The sequence below is a fragment of the Zeugodacus cucurbitae genome, chromosome 5 (genome assembly GCF_028554725.1).
Source record: "Zeugodacus cucurbitae isolate PBARC_wt_2022May chromosome 5, idZeuCucr1.2, whole genome shotgun sequence".
NCBI lineage: Eukaryota > Metazoa > Arthropoda > Insecta > Diptera > Tephritidae > Zeugodacus > Zeugodacus cucurbitae.
In genome coordinates this window covers 13,727,019-13,747,030 of record NC_071670.1, presented here as the reverse complement: position 1 = coordinate 13,747,030, position 20,012 = coordinate 13,727,019, and the positions used below count along the sequence as shown (strand labels likewise).

Here is a 20,012-nt window from a genome sequence, read left to right as displayed (position 1 = left end):
TAACATTTGTTCAATGCCAGCAAATCAATATGGTATGGTGGTGAGGACTTCATAAAAAGTGTGACACCTTCGAGAGAGTGCGTGAATGTGTGTGCGCGTGTATGTATTTGTGATTAAGTGTGTATTTCTGTACATATTTTAAGCACCCACACACACATATACATTCATATGCCGATTCAATAAATTGAAATTAAAGTCATATAAGTAAAATGTATGTAAAATGTAATAAAAATGGGGCAACACTTGCAATTTCGTAAGGTCTGTTCGGTTGCTGCTGTCTTATGAAAGTAAATTTTTGTAGCTTTTAATCAAGCGAAGTGGTAAACTTGAATATAGATAAATCAAATTAAATTTATAAGTCTTCGGTAAATTAAAGGATTTCTTTCATGCTTACGCTCTTTTAGTTCCAAGCAGGTGCTGTATATGAAGGAGCGTGCAGTAAAATGTACTTTTATTTAACAGAACTTAAATAGTGAAGCAGATTGTAGTGAATATACTATCTTTTTGAGCTTGTTCAAATACCTGCCACGTTAAATAAATAAGCGGTACAGCAATAAAATAGTGAATGAGAACTCAACTTCAATACAGCTGTCGATTACACATGTGTTGTGAGTGCGTTTATGCTTTTACTTTAATTATTTTAGATTTTTTTAGCGACATTGAAAGCAAAGAAACTCAGAAATTACAACAAAAAATTATCACTGAAGCAATGATTTTGCATGAAAGACCAGCATTAAACCCTAAAAAATAACCAAAAATATTTATTTGACTACTATTACCAAATTCCACTAGTGATTTAAGGCAAACTAGTTACACTTGAATAAGTGAATTATGATTTCAATGCATCAACAAAGCAAAAGCTAAAAAGTGTGTATAAAAATCTTAAAATATCAAACAATACACAAATTATTATATTACATATGAGCGACGACGAAAGCTTAAGTTAACGCACATGAAGAAAGTAATATGTGACCCAGGTATTCGAAATTAAAATTTGTTTGACTTAAGTGCGTAGAAGTCATTTTAATGCAAATTTAAATCATTTAAAATTTTTATTGCACTCAACATTTTTTTTAATATTATAACATATCGATGTTCCATTCCCATTCGCTCCATTTCATTTCAATATATATCGTTCCATTCTATATCGTTTATTCACTATTCTTTATATGCCCTATTTTCACAGATATATTCCATACTGCTTTTTGCTATTGTTGTTGCTACAAACACCTATCTATATGTAGCATTAAACTCACTACTATACACGTTACTCATACGCTATGGTGTACCTAATTTTTCTGCATTAAGTTGCGAAGCAAAATATTCACAAGTAAGTTTTTTGCAAAAAAATAATTATAAGACGCCCGGTAATGTTGTTTGTGTAAACTTACAAAGCCAGTAAAAGTTTATTTAAGATAGCAAGCAGCCAACTATGTATATGGCATCTATGCGGAGTTCCTAAGTTCCTAAGTGTAGTGAGATATTCCAAAGTTCGCCGCGCTGCAAAAATTTTTGAAACTTTACTAAAATAGACTAATGTTAACTTAACTAAGCGTTAAGTAGACACAAAAGTGCCCTGTTACTAGGCGGTATTTATGTCGCTACTCAAGTGCTGTTGTGAGTCCTTCAATTAAAAACGCAAGCACATTAACTATTCATATTCATACCTGCGTCTATGTCTTGTATACAGGTAAGTTCGTATAAATGTATTGATTTTCAAATTTATTAAACGCCTTTATTCTGTTTACACGCAAAATAGCCAATAATGTGCTTAACGCTGGCTTGTCTGGTTGTATACACATGCGTATTGGCGTGTAAGAATATATAAATTTATGTTTGCTTGTGTGCTTGAATATGTACATTAGGTTAGGTTAGGTTAGGTTATACTGGTAGGCCAATAAGCCACACATAGACCATTTATGTCCTTTGCGATACCAGATGGAGTGCCGTCACGTTGTCCACGAGTAGTAGTCATCCTAGGATGCTTGCGCTGCAATATCAAACACATCCGCTCTTTATCACTCGTTTTGTCCTCCATGTTGAGTTTTTAAAATTCGGCGGAACTCTACCCCTAACGTTTTATACCTATCGCCAGGTACCTCATTAGCAGTGGCCAGTGTAGACCCTCATCTACCTTCTCATGAGGTTGCATGTGGAGGTGACCACCATGAGGAGGTGGATGAGGGATTACACCATCCTTAGCTAGGTGACGCCTGCCTGCAATGCTGTGGCTTAGCCCGTTCATGAACAGCTTGAGACCACCACCGTACATGCAACGCCACCCATTGCCCAGTCGACACCCTCGCTGGGGGTATAGCTAAGAGGAATTCAGTCGACGAAATATGTACAATATGTGGTCAATTATTTCACTTGGATAAGTGCGGTATCTTGCCGATATGTACAATGTACATCTATACATATTGAAAACATAATTTAGCAAGAATTTTTTATTCAAAAATGTATCTATTTAGGGGTAGTATGCAGAGATTTGCGAATTTAAAGGAAGATTAAATAGCTTACTGCAGCACACCAAATCATTAGTAGGAAATAGTATCAGTTGAGATAAATAGTAGCTGATTGGTATTTCTAGTAATTAAAAATTAATATTTAACAACAATTTCGTACAAAAATCATACTTGATGTTAACCGTCACGCAGGTATCCTGGCCCGTATACCAGGCCTTATCGAGGCTCGCCCGCAAGTCGACACGTCCGTCCTGCAGGAGGAGTGACTTATCCACCGCAGCCTGTGGTCCACCGTCGCTGCCGCGGAGCGGATACGCTGCATTGGCGCCAATCACACCGCCGACCGTACAGTCACCGCAACCGGCAGGCGAGACGTTGTGTGCTGCGCCGACAACGCCGATGCCGCCGGCAATAGTAGTGCAGTCGTACTAAGAGCGAGTGATTGTTTTCGATTGGATTTGTAAGATTTCATTTTATTATTTTGTTTTTGCAAGTGTTGTGGTGGAAGAGAAACGGAAAATGAAAAAAGAAATTCGATTAGTTGCTAAGTATTAGTATGTCTCACTGGTCGTTTATATGTTTATTAGCTCACATTTTTCAACTTGAACACATCCTAAACTGTTTACACTCCCGCCTCTGTCTCTACTACACACTGTCGAGAATCCACGGTCAGCTCTTCTTCTCCAGTGATATTTGGTATTTGCCAAAGACAAATACATGCAAGTTGACTTTGTACTATGTTGGTTTACTTTTGATTTTTTATTGGCAGTCATTCTGATGTCGGCAAATATTGGCTCAGTTCAACTGCTTTTGTTAGCCTCTTATCCGCTCTGGGCTCTATCGTAATTATGTGCTTTATGTGTTGAAGCTTGTGCTTTCTTATTTATTAGCGTTTACAAGTGTTCTTACTTAGAGCTCTAGCTAAGAGATTTAGAGGTTAGATTTTAAAATATACACAGTGACCCAGCAATGTTGAATTTATTGAGAGAAAAAACTCAAACATAAGCGCCACTTCATCTATAATCTCGCTTTTGTTTCACAAATATAAAATTATGTTTTTTTTTTCATCTAAAAACAAATTGTCTGGAAGTAACGTTATTTGACCAAACTCTCTCGAATAAATTCTCGACAATAATAATCTTGAATACTTCACTCGAGGACTTGGACAATACTCCAGGTGTGTCAGTATGGAACAACCATTTAGTTAGTTCGACATTCTGTCGCTCTTGAATGTGAGGCTTTAGATAGCCATCGCACTCTTTTTAAACTGTATAAAATTCTCTAGCGTCAAAAAATATCCGTAGGTGGGTACAGAGCTGTATGAGTTCTGCACAGACAGAGTAAAGATTAGCCAAACGGGGAGACTATAAAGTTTCTAAAGCGGCATGTACAAATAGAGACCACGTTCATACGGTTAGTTCTAATGAGTTCTTCGGTGAGTTAAGAAATGTATTCCAAAGTGTTTAACCTCGATACAAGATCTACGGTCAAGTTAAAGTTTGATAGGAGATATTAGGAGGCTCTTAGGTATTTTGCATAACATTTGTAGAACTCTTTCAAGATCCTTTTACATGGAGAAGACAACTACAACTGTAAAGTATATTCTATTTGAGTGTGCTTCTCATGTTAAATTCAAGGGTAGTTATTTGGCACTTGAGATGATTCCGCAAGATGAGTTATCGACAGAGGAAAATATAGAGAAAGATGTATTAAGCATTCTCAAACCATTTGCTGTTCAAAGATCATTCAAATATAGATCGACAGATGAAAGAAAATCAACAATCTGTGTACTGTGGCTTAAGGTCCATTTGTTTTACATAATGATCCTCATGAATTCTGCAGATTATTTTCAATCACGATGGGATTATAGTCGCCGTGGCCTTTTGAGCTGAACATAATGAATTAACAAAGCTCATACTTGAGCATCGGACAACAAAAAACTTTGACCGAACACCTTGCCAGGGACTTCCAAAATACATTTATAGGCTCCAAACCTTACGCGGCATTGGCCGATTTCAGACTTCACCGAGCTCTTAGCTCTGAACTTTCATATCCGACCTCAATATTCTCTCTTGAAAGAAACCTAAGTACACTTAAGCCTTATTGAATATTTTAATGTCTAGTAAATATTAGGGACTATCCTTGTATTTATTTTGTCATTATATATAGTTTGTTATATCAAGGCATAGTTGAAGATCAAACAAAGCGTAGAATCTCGGTAATTGGACTCGTATGCCTGCATTTTAACATTCTACAATAAATACAAGCCAAAGTTTTTTTAAATGCGAACAAGAAATCTTTCTTTGTTCAGTCACTTGTCAGCGGTCACGCTTCAAGTACTCAATTCGTTTACAAAAAAATTTAAAATACATATATTAGTGATTAGGTATTACAAATAAAGAATTCAGTTGTTTTATATCTGCTGCCTGCTTAACTGCAGTTTTTCGAATTAAACACCGATCACATGCACCTCTTACATAATCGGATTTGTCGTCGCCAACACTAATGCCAAAAAGCAATCAACTGCTGCTCTCAAAATATGCTCTTATGTGCGACTTAACTTGCATTTGCGGCACTTTAGTGTTAACATAGCAGGGTCGTGAACAAATTCTATTATGTTTACTGACAGCAACATGTCCGCGCTGACGCAAATGTCACGCGTGAGCACACAACAACAACACACACACATTTTTGGAACACTGTGTGAGGTGTGAAACGTACGTGTGTGTGTGTGTTAGCGGTGCATTTAAACGGATTTTCGCATAAATATTGCATACAACTAGGCGCATATGTAATTGTGGTGGCGCCAAGAAATGGGCTCGCCTTGTTGCACCGTTATGAGATACCAGCGCACAGGATATTCAATTTCCGGTTGAATGGTATTGCACTAAGGGAAAATAACTAGAAAATGTTTATGTATTGGTGAGTGCGTGAGTGTGTGTGCGTGAAAAAGAAATTGATATCTCTAGCAATGCACATATGTTTACTTCTGGCAAAGAGTGCACTTTCTAATTTAAATTTTCTATGGCACATACCACAAAACAAAACGTAGCAAGCCTATGATTCAGTTAGCGTTGCACGTATTTTTAATATGATTTATGATATGGTCTATGCGTGCCCTTGCAATAAGTGGGCAATAATAACTTTTGCAATAATATTCTCATGAATATTTCTTATTTATAGCAAAAAATAGCATTGTGGAGCTCAATTATTTTTCTTCTTAATGCCGCTTTCAATAACGTGGGGGAGACCCCACAATTTGCGCCAATTACCGTGGGATAAGCCTCCTCAACATCGCGTATAAGGTTCTGTCGAGCGTATTGTGTGAAAGACTAAAGCTCAGCGTCAACAAACTGATTGGACCTTATCAGTGGTCTGGTGGTGAACGAGGACAAGACGAAATATCTCCTGTCATCAAACAAACAGTCAGCGCACTCGCGTCTTGGCTCCCACGTCACTGTGGACAGTCATAACTTTGAAGTTTTAGATAGTTTCGTCTACCTGGGAACCAGCAATAACAATGTCAGCCTGGAAATCCAACGCAGAATCACTCTTGCCAACAGGTATTATGGACTAAGTAGGCAATTGAAAAGTAAAGCCCTCTCTCGACGAATAAAAACCAAACTCTACAAGTCTCTCATCATTCCCGTCCTACTTTACGGTGCAGAAGCGTGGACGATGTCAACATCCGATGAGACGGAACTAGGAGTTTTCGAGAGAAAGGTTTTGCGGAAGATTTATGGTCCCTTAAACATTGACAACGGCGAATACCGCAGACGATGGAACGATGAACTGTATGTGTTATTCGACGACATAGACATAGTTCAGCGAATAAAACGACAGCGGCCACGCTGGCTAGGTCATGTTGTTCGAATGGATGAAAGTGCTCCAGCTCTGAAAGTATTCGTTGCAGTACCCGCTGGTGGAAGCCGAGGAAGAGGGAGACCTCCACTCCGATGGAAGGACCAGGTGGAGAGGGACCTTGCTTCGCTTGGTATAACCAATTGACGCCAAACTGCCAACAGGAGGTATATGTGGCGCGCTGTTTTGGGCTCGGCTATAACCGCGTAAGCGGTGTCTACGCCAGTCAAGAAGAAGAAGAAGTAAAGTTGTTGGGGTCTCTTAAGTCTGGTATCTGTAGTGTTGTACTTGGTTTATCTAATTTCTTTACTTTACAATTATTTATTATTTTCAGAGCAAACATTATTTTTAGTCTCTTACATATGTATTTAATTTAAACACTCTTTTAATAGTTGGCAGTCCTACTCAGTGAATATTTATTTGAGGCAATTTTAGGAAGAAGAAATCAAATTCGGAGGGACGTCTGTATAATTAACGTCTGGGTATTGTAAGAATACATCGAGAGCTTATCTTGAAAGTCTTCAAATAGGTCACAGAGCATCGGTAGTTCCAAAATGGCACATTCTGTACCTGAAATAAACGTCATCAACGCTGAAGCAACGATGAAATGCTTTCTCAATGGAAAGACATTCTTCTGAAAAACTTTTACACAAGATCCCTACAATCTACTCGAGCCTCTCTGCTCTGTCGTCAATGAATTGCCTTTGCAGTTGTTGTCCATCAATAAATTAATGACGAAAAAGAGCTATATTAGAATCTGAGGACAGATTTATTCAATGAGGTTTTATCTCTTGAGCACTTGTGAAATAAAGAAGCTTCGTACGATATAATAAATCGGCTTTGTGAAAAATGAAACATCTACACTATAAAATTATGCAGGGTAATTAAGTACCGTTAGCTCTCAAAATAGTAGTAGTTTACCTGAATCCAAATCTATCTACTCCTCTCGTGATACGAGCATATTGTATGTGAAATTCTTTTTGCGTTACACATGCATCTGTATAGAATAGTATAGTACTCACCGAAATGTCAATGTTAATTGAGCATACACCCTGTAACCTTGTATCGCCTTTGGATCCACATAGATTATACCACGCAATATGGCCGGATTATTGCCGGAGAGTGTGATCTCACGCGACGGTAGATAGAGTGTGAGCACACAGTTGGGTGAAGTCTTCTTGTACACACGTTGCGTGCCGAACTCATCCTTGTGAGCGCATCTAATTGGGAAGAGAAGCGAAATTAAATACATGAAACTCAAGTGTAATTGGAAATTGGTTTTTTTAAGGTTGGCTTGTGAATTCTCAAGCACTTAGCATATTCTAACTAATTCTTACAAATCAACAGTGATATCAGTTGTTAGCTAGACAGTAAATATAAGTTGTTAGCAGGCGAAAAAAGATAGATTCATGGAAATTTTATTGAGTATTTTATTTTTATTTATTTATTTTTATTTTTTGGTTTTTGTGTTTTTATTTATTTAATTGAATAAAACTAAATTAATATTTTTTAATTTTATTAATTATAATTTTTTAATTTCTAAATCAATGTGAAAGCTGAGAGATGAAATAAATGATATATGAATAAAATGTCATTTTTTTACTTAAACGAACCCACTGTACCTCCACGAAGCCACATCTACTTGTCTCTATTATAGCTTAATATCAGTCGCTATATATAAACTACTTTGGATCCATACGAAGCGCACAAAAGAAGGCGGTACTGAGCCTCCTCTCTTTTTGTTTCTTACAAGTATTTGTTATGTAGTGAGCTAACTAATTCTTAACAAGCGAATGCTTTCTATATCTATATCAATGTTCGTCTGTATGTACAAGAACAAATCATCCAATGAGAAGTGTCAGCGCTAAATTATGCTCATTCATTATGTATGTATAGAAGTATACATGTCCATTTGCCCACTAGATTGTTGCTTACAAAATTTGAGTGAACACACATTTGCGAGTGGGTATGCACGAAGCCTTATTATATGCTTGGAGAACGTAAGTGATCGCACCTATAGACACAGTCTCTCTCACGAGTGAACAGAGTGCAAGAAAATAGCATTAAACATGGGAGAAAGCGATATTAAGCTCTTCGGAGAGCATGCGTACGCAATCTCCGCAGCATCGAAAATGTCAACAAAGAACATAAAAACATGTCTGATGTCAATAGGATATCTATATATTCAATTCAACCGAAATTTCAAAATATATTTTATTATTATATACAGTGGTGTTCATATTAATAGCAGTGTGTGATGGAATTACTTGAATGCAAAATGCCATTCCATTCGCAATAGCGTTTGTATTTCCTCTAAAATAACTATTTACGATATTACCAATATTACGAAACTGTGCTAAATCTCTTTAGTATTTGAAGTATTCTGAATACATTTTCCATCTAAATTCAAGGTCCTATCGTTAACCATTTCTTTGATAAAATTTACACATTATTTAAGACAACGTAATATATTTACAAGAGATCGACTTTACTATCAACTGCACGGTGGGTTCAATAAACTTCCAGTATAAATTATTTTTCATTCACAGCAATTATACACACAAGTTGATAATTTAAAACAACATAAATTCTTCTGAATTTTACAGTATTATTCTCCGTCATAACTATAGTCGGGATTGGCTTGTTTCTGAATTTCTTGTCTGAGTGAGAGATAATACAAAACGTGCTGATAATAAATTTAATTGAAATAATATCATGGAATATATGTGCACCAATGTACTGACTGATCCTACTTTCATTACTTTTGGCCGATCCATTGCTATATTAGAATTACCATAAATTCTTGTGCAATTTTCCTCAGACTCTCTTACGATGGGAGACATTTAGCAGTGTGTTCTTTGTAATCCGTATTAATATTCGTAGTTAACAGTTATATGCAGTTAAACACACGGTTTTGCCTTAAAGCATACTCCTGCACGCAGTGGTATTTATTTGAACGCAACTGTATATAATGCATTAATTAGAATGAATTGGCAATTTCAGTTGAATTGAATATAAAGATAAGGCAGAAGCATTCATCCGCCACATGTCAAGCGTATTGACGTCAACGCTGCTATGAACCATGGCACTGATGCTCTCTGAAGAGTTTGTTGTCACTTTGTCCCATTGTAACGGCGCATTTTCGCTCTCCGTTTGCTGGAGAAAGAGACAATACGTGTGATCGCTTACGCTCTTGAAACACATATTGCTCCGCCCAACCTCGCTCGATGATTGTTGATTACTTAAATTTTATTTTAAGCAACAATTTCATTGGCAAATATTCAACACATATAATTGAGAGAACATACTTCGCGCAACTCACTCTGCTCAGTTGCCGTGACAGAGAGACCGCAAAGAAATTGTGGTGATCTGCATTCTTATCATTCGTGGAATTTTATGTTCTCATTTTTGCTGAGAATATATTTGAATGAACATAGGTATGTGTGAGTGCATGACTGCCCTGACGCAACCAAATTCTATTTCAGTAATTCTTCTACAATATCTCTCAGTTTTTCTTTTGTATGGGAGAGTTAATTTTTTTTTCTTTTCGTGAGAACGGTAATATTAGCTTTCCAAATACTATCACTAGAGTGGCTGTGATTCTCTTGCTCTTCTCTCAATATATAAGCAATTCGCGATCAGTGACTGAATATAAAGCGAAGCAGAAATTAATTCAGTATCATTTCTGTGCTGCGTCTCTTTGGAGAAGGACTAAGGAAGAAGGTGAGTGTAGAATTTAATATATTATAATTTAATTAATTAATTAAATTCATCATTGACATCATTAATATTTATAACAGCGTGCACTGGGTAGGAGTTACACCAACCAAATCTCTGTTGTTATAGTTCGCCATGGCGTATGAGTAATAATATTTTTTATGGATAAATATTCATACAAATTTAATATAGTAAAAGATTGCGGTTTGTGCCACAAAAATATAATTAATTTTTTCTAATATTTATGTTTTTTTTTTTAATAAAAATTGTTCAAGGGGGTATTTAGGTCTAGACGCATGAATTTTAGGCATTTTTTATACTAAGATAAAAAGAAATTGAAAACATTTTTACTATCCATTTTTGTATATGTTTTTTTTATTGAGATTTTAATAATATAAAAAAAATTGTCGAAATACGAGCCGGTGGAGTGGGGGCTTCAGAAAAAGGTGCGTCCTGCTTGACCTGAACACCCCCTTAAAATTAAAATTAAATATATATTTATGAATATCTGTGTATATTTCAGTACATTTTTGAATATCTCTTATAAAAGCAGTAATGCATAAAAGAACTTTGTTTGAGAATTTCGCGCGCAGTCAATATATTAAGCACAAATTCAAACAAAATTTTAATTAATTTACAATACTTTTAATCTAAAATACTTCTAGGTGTACCTTGGGAAAGTACTTATGTACTTGGGATTACCAATTCTTGGCATAGAGGAACATTATTGTCAGTGAAAAACGCCATCTGAATTCCTTTAGGATATTTTGTGAGAGATTTACCGATATTTGCGATAAATGTCACATGCACTGTGATCCTCAAGTTCGATATCTTGGGATTTGTAAACTGTGATCCGATTTTGATTATGTCTAGAGTGATGCCACACTTTGAATACATTATATTTGTTAAACTTAATTTCAATATTTTTATTGCTAATTCATTAATATATATTGTAAAGCAAAGAATCGGATGATATTCAGAATAACGTTAAATGCAAAGTAGGCTTCGTAACATCAATATATCACCGAAATATTTCGTAGCACTTTTCGTTCAAATTGGACAAGTAGTTCCTCAGATATGGGTTTACATCTTAAATGTTGTGTTTCTGGGATTTTGCATTAGGGAGTTACGAACAGATAGGTTTTAGGTGAAGAAACAAAATTTCCGAGAATATTAAAATAAAATTATGCTTAGCGGCACGATTTTCGTTAAAGTTCGTCCATAATTGGACTTACTGCTCAAATTTAATGTAGGCGACATACTTATGAGAACCAGATATTCGAGTGTACTCCGGTGATAATAATATTAAATAGATTAAGAACACTTGTTTCTACTTTTTCTATTCACAGCTATTTGAAGTTATTTTGTAAAATGAAAAATAAACTCATATTATTTGGACTTTTCTTCGCGCTGCTCCAAGCGACAGTGTATGGAAAACGGAATGAGCCTGATCCCCCCATAATCGATGAGCCATTGAAAATTAACGTAGATGCCGGGAAAGAGAGAGACAGTTGCGTGAGTTTGGCTAAAACAATCGAAGAAAAGCAAAGTCTAATAGATGATGCACTGAATAGGTAAATAGAACCAATCCGAAATAAAATGTTATATCACTAACACTTGATTTATTTTTCGAAAATTTCAGAATGACAGCGAAAATCGAAGCAATGGAAGAAAGGTAGAATTAAACGAGAGCAATATTATATTTAGAGCTTCAATATCGCCAACAATAACAAGATCTACTTACATCCATTTGTTTTATTAAAAAAATCCAAATTTCAGAATAACCGCGGAAGCTAAAGCAACCGAGGATAGGTGTACTCAACGGTAATTAATACTTTATTTTTAACTTAAATATTTTAAACTATTTTCATAAGATCTACTACTAACCTTTGTTTTATAAAAATGTCGGAATTTTCAGAATGACCGCGGAAGCCAACGCAACTGAGGAGAGATGGAATCAACGGTAAATAATATTTTGTTTTGAACTTGAGTATCACCAGCTATTCATGAGCTCTACTACTATCTCTTGTTTTATTTTTGGAAACTTTCAGATTGACAGAGGTGATAAAAACAGCGGAAGGAAGGTAGCATTAAGAATGAATACGATTTGGTTTGTAAAATTATTATAACATAACTTGTTAATTTCTCCTTATTTTTTAGAATGTCTGCGGAAATTACACGGTTGAATCAGAAAGTAGTTGAGTTAAGCAACCAGCTTGCCAAAAGGTAGTAAAGTGTTTTAATGTAATTATAAAGTAAACTAACTCTTTTAATGAAGATCAATTTATTGTTAAGTCTGTAGTTTTCTAAGCTTAAAGCTCTCTGAGTAAGCACTAAGTAAAAACACTTGCAATTAATTTATGAAAATAACGCGGTGAACTTAAGAATTTCAATGTTCTAGTGCCACACCTATTTTCGGCGGTAAATAGAACCCATTCACCGTTAGATGAATTCTGTCATGTTTGTTAGTGGACGAACAGTTTAGTGTTGACCTCTTTTAAATTAAGAGTACTTACAAGAAACTACTACTCACGCACTCTTATCGCCATTTATCTCGTGACTATTTGTTAAATTTCTCTTTACTTACAGAACAGATGTTGCCACACCTCAGAAACGTCCAGCAGAACTTGGTAAGTTTCGGATTGTTTTGAATTGCATGTTTTATTTTGTAAACACAGATCTTATGAAACATACTTTTATTGCTAAATGTTAATGGGATTTTAATTTGGTTTAAGCTTGTGAAAAAATAACTAATGATTTGCGATCGATTGATCCCGTGACCTCGTTCAGTGCCTTTCTTTTTAAATCTGACAGTGCAGTTGGCTTATGTAGAGGCAATTGGATTGACAAACGGTTTTATATAACTGCAGCAGGTTGCGTATCAACTGTCAAATTTACGAAGATAGAAGTGGGTTCAGAGCATAAGGAAATAAAGGTAATTAATAAGTTAGAACTTTAACAAATTCTTTTTAAACTGATTTCAACATTTCAGGCAGTTCACATACATCCCGATTTCTCTTCAGAAACACCTTCCCTTAACAATATTGCTTTGATTGAAATGGTGAGTGATTTGGACTACTCTTCCGATTGGCATCCAGTGTGCTTATACACTTCACAAGTGAATCCAGAGAGTTGTGAGTTTTCAATTTGATTTTTATCTACTTTTATTTTATTGTACTATATAAATTTTTATAGATTTGATGGGATATTTCGGAAAAATTCAGATTGTAGCAGACGGTGAATGTTTTGATAAGACCGGTGCTGACCTGAAGCCATCTCAACTATGTGCAAAGAATTTGAAATTTAAGCGCACTTTCCTTGGCATGCCAATATACAAAGTTCAAGAAAATTTCCCCATACATAAATTGTTTGCAATTGTCGCAAAGGAATCTGACGATTTTGAACCTTATGTGATAACAAAAGTGTTTGATCACTTGGACTTTATTGAAAGCATTGTATGGCCGAAGAATGGCAACTGAGGTTCGAAAGTAGTATTTTTCAATATTAAAATTTGCAAATAAAGTTAAACCGTTTATTCAACATATTTACGAATATGTAAAGTTGTGCGTTTTGCTTCGTTTAGAAAATGAACCACGATGGCGTATACGCAACTTCGCTTATATTGATTATCGTTTATTGTTGTTGTATTTTCGATAAGAAGTATCAATGTGATAGATTTTCCTCAAATTACTGGAGATGTTAACCCAATGTTCCTTCTTAATTGTGTCTCTCATATAAATAGAGAACAATTATTTTTCTAGCCTCCAGATGTGACTATGCTGAAAAATTCTTTCAGCATTGGAAAGCTACATTCACCCCCCGTAACATAGGCTATATTTATTGTTAGAATCTCAACTTTCTAGAAATGGTTCCCAGGTGAGGGTGTCAAAAAGACTCCGTGCAAGTCAATCTCTTCGCATCTTATAACTTTTGAAATGTTTATGCGGTTATGGCCGAGTCCACAACAGCGCGCCACGCATGCCTCCTTTTGGAAGTTTGGCGCCAATTGGTAAAAACAAGTGAAGACAGGTCATTCTCCACCTGGTCCTTCCATCGGAGTGGAGGTCTCCCTCTTCCTCGGCTTCCACCAGCGGGTACTGCATCGAATACTTTCAGAGCTGGAGCACTTTCATCCATTCGAACAACATGACCCATCCAGCGTAGCCGCTGTCTTTTTTCGCTGGACTATGTCTATATCGTCGTATAACACATACAGCTCATCGTTCCATCTTCTGCGGTATTCGCCGTTGCCAATTCTTAAGAGACCATAAATCTTCCGCAAAACCTTTCACTCGAAAACTCCTAGTGCCGTCTCATCGGATGTTGACATCGTCCACGCTTCTGCACCATAAAGTAGGACGGGAATGATTAGGGACTTGTAGAGTTTTGTTTTTGTTCGTCGAGAGAGGACTTTACTTTTCAATTGCCTACTTAGTCCATAGTAGCACCTGTTGGCAAGAGTGATTCTGCGTTGGATTTCCAGGCTGACATTGTTATTGCTGGTTCCCAGGTAGACGAAATTATCTACAACTTCAAAGTTATGACTGTCAACAGTGACGTGGGAGCCAAGACGCGAATGCGCTGACTGTTTGTTTGACGACAGGAGATATTTCGTCTTGTCCTCGTTCACCACCAGACCCATACGCTTCGCTTCCTTATCCAATCTGGAAAAAGCAGAACTAACGACGCGGGTGTTGTTTTCAATGATATCGATATCATCGGCGTACGCCAGTAGCTGTACACTCTTGTAGAAGATTGTACCTTCTCTATTTAGCTCTGCAGCTCGTATTATTTTCTCCAGCATCAGGTTAAAGAACTCACACGATAGCGAGTCACCTTGTCTGAAACTTCGTTTGGTATCGAACGGCTCGGAGCATTTGGTGTTGCTCAACGTCAGCTTACACAGCTGTATTAGATTTGCGGGGATACCAAATTCAGACATCGGGGTCTTCTTCAAGATTTGGCGAATGGTTTTCTGGTTATGATGGTCTAAAGCCACACTGATAAGGTCCAATCAGTTTGTTGACGGTGGGCTTTAATCTTTCACACAGTACGCTTGATAGAACCTTATAAGCGATGTTAAGGAGGCTTATCCCACGATAGTTGGCGCAGATTGTGGGGTCTCTCTTTTAGTGGATTGGACAGAGTACACTGAGATTCCAATCGTCGGGCATGCTTTCTTCCGACCATATTCTACAAAGAACACACACAGTACGCTTGATAGAACCTTATAAGCGATGTTAAGGAGGCTTATCCCACGATAGTTGGCGCAGATTGTGGGGTCTCTCTTTTAGTGGATTGGACAGAGTACACTGAGATTCCAATCGTCGGGCATGCTTTCTTCCGACCATATTCTACAAAGAACACACACAGTACGCTTGATAGAACCTTATAAGCGATGTTAAGGAGGCTTATCCCACGATAGTTGGCGCAGATTGTGGGGTCTCTCTTTTAGTGGATTGGACAGAGTACACTGAGATTCCAATCGTCGGGCATGCTTTCTTCCGACCATATTCTACAAAGAAGCTGATGCATGCACCTTATCAGTTCTTCGCCGCCTTGTTGTTCTTCAAGCGGTTAATTGCTATTCTAATTTCTTCACGGTCGGGCAATGGAACATCTGTTCCATCAACGTCGATTGGGGAATCTGGTTCGCCATCTCCTGGTGTGGTACTTTCACTGCCATTCAGCAGGTCGGAGAAGTGTTCCCTCCACAAACTCAGTATACTCTGGTCATCAAGAAATAGATCTCGTCTGAGGGTCCTACAGGAGTGTGCTCCGGTTTTGAAACCTTCAGTTAGTTGCCGGAGTCACTGTATGACTCATGACTTCGCCTAACTTCCATATACCTATAATTAGGACTTTCAAACGTCCGGTGGGCTCTGTACGTATATATCGGTTAGTAGGTGAAATAACTTAGCAACATTAGGTGTGTGTATAGTCTTGGATATAATGTAGTGGTGAAAGTGAATTGAAAATAAATTGCCTCAGCCCTCATACTAAAATTAAATTATTAACGGGATATATAAATACGTGTAATTATATATATATCACACACACACACACGCATTAAATTTCATGTGAGAGTTGTGCGTAATTTGTATAGCATCCAATCCCTCATCCACTGTCAACTGCGCATTGCATTCCGCCGCATTACTATTTAATGGGCGTCATTTCGCAAATGCGTGCTAATTTGCGCGCACAAAAGTATGCCAGGCATTTTGTGCGATAATGATGTTGATTACACATTGCAATTGCATTGCCACACGTGCGTATAATTTACATTATTCCATACATAGAGTTGAGTTGTGATGAGCAGAAGCACAAATCATTTGTGAGTTGAGAGGTGAAATTCGGTTTAAGCGCCTAAAAGTATGCCAATGACAATTACGTTTGTCTATGTGCTGACAATTGTGGCATTGCATTCATTGTAAATATTTTTGGTGAGTGCAGAGGAGACGAGATGTTGGTGGTAAGTTGATAATCGATTTAAATGCTTAGTATTATCAGGTAACCAAAAAATTGATATTGAGGTGCGTTTAGGCTTGATTGAAATAAGTAAGGGAACTATGATTAGTATAGCTAAACTGAACAACTGAGTACTATCTTGGTATAAATAACCAACAGATAACAGGTCTCTAACATTAGCTAGAAGAGCACTGATATTTTTTTCGTGTAATTCACTCATCCATAAAAAGTGAGAGATTCAGTATCGGGAGGAGTAAAGTGTTGTATTTTCGGCATTGATATATGATTAATGACAACAGATCGATGCTGGGATGTATGGTGATATGAATATATATATATATATATTTGGCGTAGGAACCGCTTTAAGCGATTATAGCCGAATCCACCAGAGCGCGCTACTCATTCCTCCTTTTTGCTTTTTGGCGCCAACTGGAAACACCAAGTGAAATTAGGTCATTCTCCACCTGGTCCTTCCATCGGAGTGGAGGCCGCCCTCTTCCTCGGCTTCCACAAGCGGGTACTGCATCGAAAACTTTCAGAGCTGGGACACTTCCGTCCATTCGAACAACATGAACTAGCCAGCGTGGCCGCTGTCGTTTTATTCGCTGGACTATGTCTATGTCGTCGAATAACACATACATCTCATCGTTCCATCTTCTGAGGTATTCGCCGTTGCCAATGTTTAAGGGACCATAAATCTTCCGCAAAACCTTTCTCTCGAAAACTCCTAGTGCCGTCTCATCGGATGTTGACATCGTCCACGCTTCTGCACCATAAAGTAGGACGGGAATGATTAGGGACTTGTAGAGTTTTGTTTTTGTTCGTCGAGAGAGGACTTTACTTTTCAATTGCCTACTCAGTCCAAAGTAGCACCTGTTGGCAAGAGTGATTCTGCATTGGATTTCAAGGCTGACATTGTTGATGTTGTTAATGCTGGTTCCCAGATAAACGAAATTATCTACAACTTCAAAGTTATGACTGTCAACAGTGACGTGGGAGCCAAGACGCAAGTGCGCTGACTGTTTGTTTGATGACAGGAGATATTTCGTCTTGTCCTCATTCACCACCAGACCCATACGCTTCGCTTCTTTATCTAGTCTGGAAAACGCAGAACAAACGGCTCGGAGAGGTCCTTCCCGATCCTGACGGAGCTTTTGGTGTTGCTCAACGTCAGCTTACATAGCCGTATTAGTTTTGCAGGGATACCAAATTCAGACATCGCGGCATAAAGGCAGCTCCTTTTCGTGCTATCGAAGGCAGCTTTAAAATCGATAAAAAGATGGTGAGTATCGATTCTTCTCTCTCGGGTCTTTTCCAAGATTTGACGCATGGTGAATATCTGGTCCATTGTAGATTTTCCAGGTCTAAAGCCACACTGATAAGGTCCAATCAGTTCGTTGACGGTGGGCTTTAGTCTTTCACACAATACGCTCGACAGAACCTCATACGCGATGTTGAGGAGGCTTATCCCCCGGTAATTGGCGCAAAATGTGGGGTCTCCCTTTTTGTGTATTGGGTAGAGTACACTGAGATTCCAATCGTCAGGCATGCTTTCTTCCGACCATATTCTGCAAAGAAGTTCATGCAAGCACCTTATCAGCTCTTCGCCGCCGTATTTGAATAGCTCGGCCGGTAATCCATCGGCCCCCGCCGCTTTGTTGTTCTTCAAGCGGGTAATTGCTATTCGAATTTCTTCATGGTCGGGTAATGGAACGGAACGACAATTCCATCGTCATCGATTGGGGAATCGGGTTCGCCATCTCCTGGTGTTGTACTTTCACTGCCATTGAGCAGGTCGGAGAAGTGTTCCCTCCATAATCCCAGTGTGCTCTGGCCATCCGTTACCAGATTACCTTCTCGGTCCCTACATGATAATGCTCCGGTCTTGAAACCTTCTGTTAATCGCCTCATCTTTTCATAAAATTTTCGAGCATTACCCATGTCGGCCAGCTTTTCAAGCTTTTCATACTCACGCATTTCGACCTCTTTCTTTTTACGTCTGCAAATGCGTCTCGCTTCCCTCTTCAGTTCTCGATATCTATCCCACCCCGAACGTGTTGTGGTCGATCGCAACGTTGCGAGGTAAGCAGTCTGTTTTCTCTCCACTGCGGAACGACAATTCTCATTGTACCAACTGGTTTTTTGGCGTTGCCGGAGACCAATTGTTTCGGCTGCAGCGGTATACAATGAGTTTGAGATGCCGTTCCACAGCTCCCTTATGGTGATATGAATAAATCTGAAATAATTTTCACTTGGATCGTGCTGTGCTGGGTAAGCTAGAAAAGATCCCACGGAAATTGGTCTATGTAATCGGAACCAATCTGGGTTTATGTCTGGAAAAATATTGTAAACTCGGCAGTATTTTTTAAAATTATTGACGGTATGTATTTTGGCTCTACAACAAAAAGTTATAAGCATAAGTACTGAAATGAGCCTGATACTTAACCTCAAGAAAGAGAAAAGTTAGTTTTTAACCAACCCACAGAAACTGCACTTTTTCTGAGGGTTCATTCAAATTCTCTAGAAATATTTATATAGTTTTCAGCGATAAAACGATCAGTTAAGATCAAAAGCTAAGGCTGGCCACAAGACAATACAAAAAGAAAAATCTTCAGAAGAGATGTAAAAGGCTGTATGAACATTGAAGAACAATGGAAACCGCCGTTTATGACTACATGAAAAACTGTGAAGACAGTGAGTTCGTCTCATGGAGTCAAAATCATTGGATTTCTGAAAGCCGTGGAAGATAATGCTATCATCTTATGTTTTTTTTTTTTTTATTTTATTGAATTATGATTTATTTTAGATCTATCGAAGCTAATAAAGCATAGCGAATTAGATAGATACTTAAAAAAGAAGCTGAGTCAAATGAAATCAACAGTCAATTGAGACAATAAAATAAGACACTTTAGAAGAAAAGGACGCTGGATCATCACTGTAATTATTAGACAATTTTTAATTTTTTTTAATTTCTATATACAATAACTGTTTCTTATACATATCACTATTTTGTATTTTAGATCAGATGGCAACACCATTAAGTCATAATCTGTTGCTAAAATAAGAAATGCATAATGCATAATGCTTATTAATTAAGTGTGGCAACCCTTTAATTTAAAGTCTTAGATAATATTTAAGCAATTGTGTTCCACCTCTATCTAAATTTTTTGTTTGTTATTATGTACTTGTAATACTTTGTAAGATAGCTCAGATTTAAGCTCTGATCATTCATCAGTGTTACTAACTTTATGTGAAAAACCAGTAATTTCGTCCGGCACATGTTATTTATCTAGTAAACATACTGATTGGTATAAATTTAAGACTATACTAAATAAAGTCGATTTTAAGCTAAAGCGCATATCGACAGATGCTGACTTAGATTGTGAAGTTTAATCTTTCATAAAAATAATTCAAAATGCAGCGTGGAACAGTACACCGAATATTCGCGTGAAGGTAAGTGGAAACAAATTCCCAAAATACATCTTAGATGGTATCCATAAA

At 37.4% G+C, this 20,012-nt stretch overlaps 2 protein-coding genes across 4 annotated transcripts in view; one reads left to right on the top strand and one right to left on the bottom strand.

Moving 5' to 3' along the window:
- Positions 1 to 7,344: 7,344 nt before the first annotated feature.
- The window catches only part of LOC128921945 (ABC transporter G family member 5-like), a 55,988-nt gene continuing 43,320 nt past the window's right edge, over positions 7,345 to 20,012 (bottom strand). The window contains exon 2 of the mRNA XM_054231003.1: positions 7,345 to 7,546. Coding sequence (XP_054086978.1) covers positions 7,345 to 7,546 — 202 coding nt within the window. The remainder of the gene's footprint in view (positions 7,547 to 20,012) is intronic.
- On the top strand, positions 9,921 to 19,670 carry LOC128922027 (serine protease Hayan-like). Of its 3 annotated transcripts, none has more exons than XM_054231334.1 (11): positions 9,921 to 10,049; positions 11,393 to 11,617; positions 11,686 to 11,718; positions 11,823 to 11,867; positions 11,962 to 12,006; positions 12,095 to 12,127; positions 12,204 to 12,269; positions 12,633 to 12,673; positions 12,779 to 12,978; positions 13,036 to 13,177; positions 13,239 to 13,587. In XM_054231334.1, exons 2-11 carry the CDS (start codon positions 11,415 to 11,417, stop codon positions 13,520 to 13,522), a joined length of 1,092 nt encoding a protein of 363 aa, XP_054087309.1. In that variant the 5' UTR covers positions 9,921 to 10,049; positions 11,393 to 11,414; the 3' UTR covers positions 13,523 to 13,587. The 3 variants fall into 3 exon arrangements, with proteins under 3 accessions (XP_054087309.1, XP_054087308.1, XP_054087310.1); XM_054231333.1 differs by lacking the exon at positions 9,921 to 10,049 and adding an exon at positions 10,164 to 10,189; XM_054231335.1 differs by lacking the exons at positions 9,921 to 10,049; positions 12,779 to 12,978; positions 13,036 to 13,177; positions 13,239 to 13,587 and adding exons at positions 10,164 to 10,189; positions 19,318 to 19,448; positions 19,532 to 19,670.